Source organism: Hypomesus transpacificus, chromosome 12 (assembly GCF_021917145.1).
Source record: "Hypomesus transpacificus isolate Combined female chromosome 12, fHypTra1, whole genome shotgun sequence".
Lineage (NCBI taxonomy): Eukaryota > Metazoa > Chordata > Actinopteri > Osmeriformes > Osmeridae > Hypomesus > Hypomesus transpacificus.
Genome location: NC_061071.1, coordinates 4,638,113 through 4,647,798, shown reverse-complemented (window position 1 = coordinate 4,647,798; position 9,686 = coordinate 4,638,113). Strand labels below are relative to the sequence as shown.

The 9,686-nt window shown below is 45.5% G+C and overlaps 1 protein-coding gene across 4 annotated transcripts; it reads left to right on the top strand.

Annotated features, from left to right (window-relative positions):
• The first annotated feature begins 837 nt into the window (after window positions 1-837).
• kcnk13a (potassium channel, subfamily K, member 13a) lies at window positions 838-6,937 on the top strand. Of its 4 annotated transcripts, none has more exons than XM_047030932.1 (5): window positions 838-1,280; window positions 1,713-2,038; window positions 3,721-4,247; window positions 4,508-4,738; window positions 5,651-6,937. In XM_047030932.1, the coding sequence occupies exons 1-5, from the start codon at window positions 1,276-1,278 to the stop codon at window positions 5,804-5,806; spliced, it is 1,245 nt and encodes a 414-aa protein (XP_046886888.1). In that variant the 5' UTR covers window positions 838-1,275; the 3' UTR covers window positions 5,807-6,937. The 4 variants fall into 4 exon arrangements, with proteins under 4 accessions (XP_046886888.1, XP_046886890.1, XP_046886887.1 ...); XM_047030934.1 differs by lacking the exon at window positions 838-1,280 and having other exon boundaries at window positions 1,314-2,038; window positions 3,721-3,964; window positions 4,097-4,247; XM_047030933.1 differs by lacking the exon at window positions 838-1,280 and adding an exon at window positions 1,315-1,588.
• The last annotated feature ends 2,749 nt before the right edge of the window (window positions 6,938-9,686 follow it).

The window sequence follows — 9,686 nt, the reverse complement described above, 5'->3', positions numbered from 1 at the left end:
TTAATTATTTTATCTCTCTTCCTCTATTGATCTCTTAATTTATTACTCCTTGTCTATCTCAAGACACTAAATTGACTGATGGTCTCCTTTCCTCAGCTTTTGAATGGGAAGACAGGTTAAATCTATCAGTTTTTCTCTCTTTCTTGCTCCACCCCATCACTCCTCTCTTTCTCAACTTTTCCCTTATGTATTTTTACTATTGTTTTAATATCTCTCTCATTATCTTGCTCACTCAATCGGTATCTCTCAATATATTTTCTCCATAACTGTCCATTTTATTCATCTGTACTTTCCTATGTTCCTTGTGAGGATTATGGCTAGTTTAACACACCATGACTTGTAGGCATCAGCCACAGGTGCAAACAAGACAGCCCTCTTATCCTATAGCATAGAGCTTCTCCAGGCTGTGTATTGTCTGCACCTCCCTCGCCCCATGCAGAAATATAACACAGGGACCTGAAAAGATAACCTTGAAGGGCTTTTCAAAGAGATAAAAATCAAATTAATGATGACTTAAATGAAAGGAGTATGTGTTTGGATAGATTATTCTATTGTTTGCAGGTTGGATCTATTCAGTAGTTCTCCTATGTTCAGCGTCAATACCCAAGTATTCAAGGCTGTTAAATGCAACAAGCACGGACTTATGGATGTACGATTTACTTTAAAATCCAATAATGCACTCAAAAATTTTGCGAAGCACTGATCCATAAGGTGTATTTGTGAGAAAATGTGTTTATTTCAGATACTTTTATGAACACGCCATGTTTCGTTCCTATAGATTAGAGGGGATTTATATGTCACTCATGTCTGATTATTCTGGGATGTTTCAGTACCAAACCGCAGCTGTTAATTCATCATTTTGCTTCCCTGGGCAGCCAGGACTCGTGTGCTCCACCACTGCGCTGCACCGAACAGCTTACTTTCCATTCCCGTCGAGCGCTTCCCATCTCTCCGGTCTCCAGCTGTCCCTCGCCTCTCCTCGCGCTGTTGGTCCTCCATGTGTGTAGTGAGGGATATCAAAATCCCGTGGAGTATGGATTTTGTGAGTGTTTTGAAGCTGTGGCATGACATATTTCTACTTCGTTGGTGCTGACTACCAGAGGAGAGCCACTGGATACTGCAAGACAACTCTAACGTCACCTGTATCGGACGCCGAATGGGTGCTTTCGGCGAGCTTTCTTGCATGGGAGTCGACAATTGTGTATTATTTTTTAACGATAGCCTACATACTTGGATGAAGCACATGAACTGCAGTTTAGAGTGCAATTGTATCGAATGAGGTATTATATTGTATTACAAACTTTAAAAACCTTTCTTATTAAAGACAAAGCATGCAACCACATATAAATTATCTTTTTAAATGACAGAAGGCGTTGGAAATGTTTTCCCTAAGAGTAGGCTACGTATATGCGTTATGGAGCATCGATGACGTAGAAATGAACAAGGGGAACTAAAGAGTGAACACAGAGAAACATCTTGTGCGCTACAACTTGTAGCCCTAGGAGATATTATTTTCCAGTTACGCAGCCATGGGTGATCAATTTTGATACCAGCACCTCCGCGTTATTTCCATTTCAGACTCTTTTGTGTGAGTTTCAAAGGTTTTTCTACTTATGTGAAACTGATAGGATTTCATGTTGCACCTGAGAGAATGGGGAGGTTATCTCTCTCTGGGTCCTGTCCGTTCAACGCGCCGTCCTAATGCCTTGCAGGAGCGGCTGCTGCTGCGGCCTGGGCGCGGTGAACGAGGACAACGCGCGGTTCCTGATGTTGGCGCTCCTCATAGTTCTCTACCTGCTTTGCGGTGCAGCGGTGTTTTCAGCGCTGGAGCACCCAAAGGAGCGACAGGCGAAGGAACGATGGTCTCAGCGCTTCGAGAGCTTTACCCAGAGACACAACCTCAGCCGGGAGGACTTGGAGACATTTCTTCGGTTCTATGAAGAGGCGAACCTCGCCGGGATCCGCGTGGACATTCTCAGACCACGCTGGGATTTCACCGGGGCATTCTATTTCGTTGGAACTGTGGTTTCAACCATAGGTTAGTATATTCTGCGCTTTAGGTAACAGTTATTTCGTTGGATTATGCATGTTTTCAACTTGTTTATTGCAAAATATCATTTTGTAGAAGGCTATTATACCACAATGAAAATAATTACACTTTTATGCACAACATTAAAGCATAAATCATTCAGGAATTCAACGGCCCAAACAATAGGTCCTGGCCTTAAACGATGCATTCCAACCGCTGTAGTATGAAACTGCTTCAGTATTAAGTTTCATTCACGTACAGTCTTGTTTACTAACAGGACGTTCAAACTATTATTGACATGGGGAGTATTTGTGAGTGGGGGTAGCGTAAAATGTTATCAACGATAGGTTTTCTCCTACAAATGGTGCAACAGCTCCTGAACTTGTGATCATTCGGTGTTTATTGACCATACAATAATGTAATCGACTGTGTTCTCCTGAATTGGTTTGACCCTTCTACTTCCACCCCCACACCCCTCCTGCTGTGAGATTTCATAAATGTTTTATGACCTTTGGAAAGAGGGTGTATCAGACTTACACAGTCCAGTTTGTCAACTACTGGCCTGTCTGACAGTGATATGATGAACACTGCAAAATAATGGCTCATAACCCCAGAAGGGAAACCCCCAACTCTGCATGTCTGTAGCTGCTGTAGAGTTGCATAAACCGTAATCTTGTTTTCATATGACAGACAAAAACTGAATGTGAAAACCATCTGTAGTCAACCAATTTGGTGTAGTACAGTATGTAGAAAGCCTCATAAGCAAGGTAATTTACAAACCTTAACTCTAGGTTTTTACAAAACACAGATTAGATACTGTTTACAGAAAACAATGTTGATCTACGACCGTTCTATTAGTCCTCAAATTGTACATGCTTTTATAGAATGCTGGATAGAAGTAATTGTGTAAGGCAAGGGTGGGATATGTGCTACTGCTACTTGGGTGAGAGGTATCTTCTTCAGATATAGCCCAGCAGATTAAAAAATATATATGTTTTGTTGAGTACTTTCCCTTTCATCTCACGAGAGTCACATCTGCTGGAAGAATATTAAAGCCCAAAGCCAGATGATGAATTTACATTTACACTCATGGGACAGAGGGGTAGAGAGAAGAGGAGAAGAAGAGAGGAGTGGAGAGAAGGACATCATATAAGAGGGGAAAGGGGGCAGGGAGGAGACAATAATGGAAAGGTGCATAGTAAGGAGAGGAAGAGAATTGTTGAGAGAAGTAAAGAGAAATTAGGAAAAATTAGATGAGGGAGAGAGATATAGTTGGCTAACAGGATGTATAGTACACAAAGACCTTTCAATAAGGCATGAACCATTAGAGAGCTCCCCCTGTTCTCAAGCCCTCTGCAATAGTTCCTTTGGCTTGTCTGTGTGGAAAGATGAAGATCAAGGTGTCACTTTTTCAGGGAGGCCAAGAAAGCAGATAATCATGAAGATCCTTTCCTCATTGTCCTTTTAAAAGGATGACCTTCAATATAAACTAAACTTTGGACTCCTGTCTTATTTATCTTCTCCTACCCTTTCCCCTCTCTCCCCCTCTATCTCCCTTGTCTTCTTTTCTTTTGCCTTTTAATTTGTCCTATTATCTCCCCTCTTCCTACCTTCCCCTCTCTGCTTCCCCCTCATCTCTCTACCCCTCTACCTTCAAATTCCTCTCTTCCCCTCCCTCCTCTCTCCTCCAGGATTTGGGATGACCACTCCGGCCACGGTAGGCGGCAAGATATTTCTTATTTTCTACGGCCTGATTGGTTGTGCCTCCACCATCCTCTTCTTCAATCTCTTCCTGGAGCGCATCATCACCGTGCTTGCCTTTGTCCTCAAATCCTGTCATGAGCTACGGCACCACCGCCATGCTGTGGTACTACATCCAGGCCATCAGGGAGCGCCGCTGAGAGATGAAAGAGACAGCCTGGCAGGATGGAAACCGTCGGTCTACTATGTGATGCTGATACTCTGCATGGCAGCCATCTTGATTTCGTGCTGCGCTTCAGCCATGTACTCTGCAATAGAGGGTTGGGCCTATCTGGACTCTCTGTACTTTTGCTTCGTCACATTTAGCACCATCGGGTTTGGGGACATGGTGAGCAGCCAGCGGGCTGCATATGGGGAGAACCAGGCAGCTTACCGCTTTGCCAACTTCCTCTTCCTGCTGATGGGGGTGTGCTGCATTTACTCTCTCTTCAATGTCATCTCCATCGTCATCAAACAGGTGAGGAGAACAGACCCAGAACAGACCCAACACTCAAATCTTAAACATAGGTAAAAGTAAATAATGATTCATCCATGAAGCCATTAACAGCAATAATAACTGTCCCAGCGATGAGAAACTCTTTATGGACTATCTTTCCAATGACACCATTACTATCTTCCACCCTAATGTGGACTTGTGTGTTACCCCTGGCCCCTGACACAGAATTGTCCCATAACAGTAATAACAGTGAAATTCCTGTCTAACCCAACCCTGGGCAGACCCTGAACTGGCTGCTGAGGAGGATGGACCTGGTGTGTAGGGGCTGCTGTCCCGCTGGCAAGAGATTCCGACCACGTCGTAATGCCGTTATGCCGGCTGGTGCTGCCCATCCGAGGGCCAGGCGTAACATCTCCATAGAAACCGATGCCGTGAACGAGAGCGAGACAGATGGAGGGAGGAGAATGTCCGGAGAGATGATCTCGATGAAGGACTTTCTTGCAGCAAACAAGGTGAGTCTGTCCCAGCATTGTGGACAGTGCTCTCCTCATCTCCTACCACTAGCATTGCTAATGCTAACAACACTGATAAACCTCATCATCAGATATCCCAAGTGAAAAAACAGTTTGAATGGATGAGCAATGGTCTGGATCAGAGGCGTTGTTAGACATAAAACTCTACTGGGGCACAGGTCCCTATTCATATCCCCTTTTTTCTTTCAAGCTTGCTGTGCACTTACGCACTACTAGGCTACAGACACTCCCCTTGCTTAACCCACTATACAACAGTTCAGGGACGCAAATTTGATATCAGCTTTGGCAGGGACATCAAAGAAAGCACAAAAAACTATTGGCATTCATCTGAGCGCAAATACAGTTTTTTCTTTTAGCTTCATGTAATATTTTTTTGGTCACAATAAGATGATTGCGAGGCCTCTCATTAAGAAACGATCTTTAGTTTTGTAATGTTTTCTTAGCCTACCGCGCTGACATGGAATTCTGCTTGCATTGGGTTGTTTTTTCGGTTAAATACTTTTACAAGCGTTAATTGGGATACTACATTCATTCTTTTAGGGATTATCAATCTAAATTAATGCACTGACTAATAAAGAAAATTGTTAAAACTCAAACTTTAGATTTTGATGGGGCACAGCAGATTTATACAGGGGCACGTGCCCCAGTAAAGAGGGTCTAACAACGCCCATGGTCTGGATGTTCGGAACAAGCTAAATGATTTATATGAAGAAACTTCATAAACAACTTTATATAGACCATACTGATGCACTACTTAACTTTTATTGAGGCCATATGGAAGGCTTTACCAGTATAGGTTCCACAAGGATTGTTGTGTTATTTTCAATAAAGCAGTTAATAAAACTTTATCTCACAGTCAATAAAGTTTATCTTATCACTTCATCTCTGCAGGTGAACCTGGCACTAATGCAGAAGCAGCTGTCAGAAGCAGCCAATGGGAATGCTCAACCGTCTGTCTCCACCAATAGGGAAAATTGCTTTTCTGGTGGGGTGGGGGCTCTGGGGATCATGAACAACCGTTTGGCTGAGACCAGCGTGGATAGATAGACTCTACCATACAACCACAAGTTACTGACACATCTGTCCATAGACCAGGCTATAGAAAGACACACCTGTTTAAGGGACTTGTTAGTTCTTAGTAGACGGAGTCTCTTGTGTGTTTCAGGTCTCCTTTCTATTTCTTTCTTTGTATCGCGTAAACTGTAAATATTATTTGTAAACAAAAATAATCATAAACTACTTGTAGATATTATGGGAAACAGCAAATTATATGAAACAATTAAGAGTAAAGAGACCTGAGTTCATTTGAATTGGAATGGACTCTTATCTGGAGGGTAATACATAAGTGCAGATGGGGACGTTAAACCCGAGACTGCACACACCCGCACACAAATCTGCTCACTCAACACACACACACACACGTTTACAAACAGAGAAAACACAAAAAAATATGTCTTAACATATAAACAAAGATCCATGAGGTTGGCATTCAGTCATGGGTAGCAATAGAAGCTGAATACATTTATATTCAAGTCACTTTTGTCTCAGATGTGATCCTCTTAAGAATCACTATTCAAGAGATGGGCTTGTTTGAAGGTGGAACTGTCTATACCTGTTGTTATGAATTGCTAATCTTCTGCTTCAAATTAGCCAGGTGTGCTGAGTCTGTGTGCACAAGTGTATTTTTTTATGTGTGTGAGCGTGTTGTTAAGGGCCTGGTAGAAGAGGGGGAAGATGTGAGTGTGTGTGTGTTGGGGGGGGGGGGGGGGGGGTGGCAGGAGGAGTCACCACAGTCCTGAATAATGGATTAGAGAACATAAATCATTTTTTTTCTCTTATATTCTCTCTCCTCTCCTCCCATCTCCCACCCCTTGCCTCATTCCATCTCTTCTGGGCCTGAAGAGGATGTTAGAATGTGTACCTGTGAGGATTTGTATGTGAAATCAGGAGATACCACTGATAGCACAGGTAGGAAAAGTGAATGACAAGTGAACGGAGCCCTTATATTCCAGTCTTCCCATCTCTGTTCCCATTGCTCCTGACGTCCTGAGGCTGTCCTACTTAACAACATGATGAAAGAGATCAACTTGTACTGTGCCAGATTATCTGAATGAGAGCAATATTGTAAAGTGATTTTACAACTGTCTGAGTCTTCTCAGAAAATAAAGGAATATATTTGCATTCACTTCACAGTGTGGTTCCTTTTTAACAGGAATGAGCGGGGGGGGGGGGGGGCAAATGCACTGAGGCAATTATTTTAATGGGAATGCAGTATATGATCAAGTGTATTGTGTTGGTAGTGTGTGTATGTGTTTCCAATAAAGTATGGTGCCTGCAACACATTCTCTTCATCTGTCTAACAGGAAATGAGACAAAATTGTCTGTGGACTCCCTTGTCTGTTGCAGAGGTAGGCATTAACATCAGAAAACAAGCTTAAGGCACACACTCATCCAAGCATGAGCAATAGACAGGGATTCTGTAATCCACATAATTTCACATTTAAATATTCATTTGCAGAAGCCTACTGAGGGTTTTCAAGTCCAGAAGTAAATTGAGCATTTTGATATCGAAACATAATCTTCAGAAGCACATTTAACAACTTACTGCTGAAGATTTTCTTGTGGTGACCGTGTTTCGTCAACTGTTAACACATGGAACAGTGGCAAATGTATGCACACGGTGAGTGTGAAGGGAGACACACAACATACTTCAGTCTAAGTTTGATCAGTTTAACTTTTCTTCTTCTACATCCAGCTGGTTCAAATCATATTTATCAACTCGAACTCAGTGTGTTAAAATAAACAATGTATTATCCGACTTCAAAAATCTGTCTACAGGTGTTCCCCAAGATTCAATCCTGGGTCCACTTCTTTTCAGTCTTCATATTAACGATTTACCATCAGTTTGCCAAGACTGTGAGGTTCTGTGTCGTCTGTACGCAGACGACACTGTGATCTTTGGGTGGGGTAAGAATAATGTAGAGGTCGCTGCTAGGCTTACAAAGGTCATGGTTAATGTGTCTGACTGGTCAAACAAATGTTGTCTTCAGCTCAACAATTCCAAAACCGTTGCTATGTTTTTTTCTAAAACCAGCAAGTCTCACACTGAACCCAATGTATTTATTTCTGATCAAAGAATCAAGAATCTCGGGGGGGGGCCGGGGACATTGAGTCCGAATGGGCCACGTTCCGGGCCTCCATTGTTGAAGCGGCTGACCGGAGCTGCGGCCGCAAGGCGGTCGGTGCATGTCGCGGCGGTAACCCTCGGACCCGGTGGTGGACTCCGGAGGTGAGGGATGCCGTCAAGCTGAAGAAGGAGGCCTATCGGACTTTATTGGCTGGTAGGACTCCAGAGGCAGCTGATGTGTACCGGCAGGCCAAGCGGAACGCGGCTTTGGCGGTCGCGGAGGCAAAAACCCGGGCATGGGAGGAGTTCGGCGAGGCCATGGAGAATGACTTCCGAACAGCTTCAAAAAGGTTCTGGACCACCATCCGGCGGCTCAGGAGGGGGAAGCAGTGCTCTGTCAACACTGTATACGGTGGGGATGGTGCGCTGCTGACCTCGACAGGGGACATCCTGGATCGATGGAAGGAATACTTCGAAGACCTCCTTAATTCCACCAACACGCTTTCCGACGTGGAGGCAGAGTCTGGGGACATCAGGGGGGGCCCTTCTATCTCTGGGGCTGAGGTCGCCGAGGTGGTTGAAAAGCTCCGCGGTGGCAGGGCCCCTGGGGTGGATGAGGTCCGCCCGGAGTTCCTTAAGGCTCTGGATGTTGTAGGGCTGTCTTGGTTGACACGACTCTGCAACATCGCGTGGACATCGGGGACAGTGCCTCTGGACTGGCAGACCGGGGTGGTGGTTCCCCTCTTTAAAAAGGGGGACCGGAGGGTGTACTCCAACTTTAGGGGATCACACTCCTCAGCCTCCCTGGGAAAGTCTATTCAGGGGTCTTGGAGAGGAGGAACCTCGGATTCGGGAGGAGCAATGTGGTTTTCATCCTGGCCGTGGAACAGTGGACCAGCTTTATACCCTCCGCGGAGTCCTGGAGGGTACATGGGAGTTCGCCCAACCAGTCTACACATGTTTTGTGGATTTGGAAAAGGCGTTCGACCGTGTCCCTCGGGGGCTCATGTGGGGGGTGCTCCGAGAGTACGGGGTACCGGATTTCCTGATCGGGGCTGTCGGGTCCCTGTACGACCGGTGCCAGAGTTTGGTCCGCATTGCCGGTAGTAAGTCGAACTTGTTTCCGGTGAGGGTTGGACTCCGCCAGGGCTGCCCTATGTCACCGATTCTGTTCATTACCTATATGGACAGAATTTCTAGGCGCAGCCAGGGTGTTGAGGGGGTCCGGTTTGGTGACCTCAGGATCGGGTCGCTGCTTTTTGCGGATGATGTGGTCCTGTTGGCTTCATTGGGCCGTGACCTTCAGCTCTCACTGGAGCGGTTCGCAACCGAATGTGAAGCGGCTGGGATGCGAATCAGCACCTCCAAATTTGAGGCCATGGTAATCGACCGGAAAAGGGTGGAGTGCCATCTCCGGGTCGGGGAGGAGATCCTGAACCAAGCGGAGGAATTCAAGTATCTCGGGGTCTTGTTCACGAGTGAGGGAAGAATGGAGCGCGAGGTCGACAGGCGGATCGGTGCGGCGTCCGCAGTGATGCGGGCTCTGCATCGGTCCGTCGTGGTGAAGAAGGAGCTGAGTCGAAAGGCGAAGCTCTCTATTTACCAGTCGATCTACGTTCCTACCCTCACCTATGGTCACGAACTATGGGTAGTGACCGAAAGAACGAGATCGCGAATACAAGCGGCCGAAATGAGCTTTCTCCGCAGGGTGTCCGGGCTCTCCCTTAGAGATAGGGTGAGAAGCTCGGTCATCCGGGAGGGGCTCAGAGTAGAACCGCTGCTCCTCCGCGTCGAGAGGAG

Excerpts from the sequence above, each read along its gene's own strand:
- kcnk13a (XM_047030931.1), top strand. The coding sequence starts at position 1,702 with ATGCCTTGCAGGAGCGGCTGCTGCTGCGGCCTGGGCGCGGTGAACGAG. Across the intron at positions 4,248-4,507 it reads TCTCCATCGTCATCAAACAG|ACCCTGAACTGGCTGCTGAG; the intron begins GTGAGGAGAACA and ends AACCCTGGGCAG. Across the intron at positions 4,739-5,650 it reads ACTTTCTTGCAGCAAACAAG|GTGAACCTGGCACTAATGCA; the intron begins GTGAGTCTGTCC and ends TCATCTCTGCAG.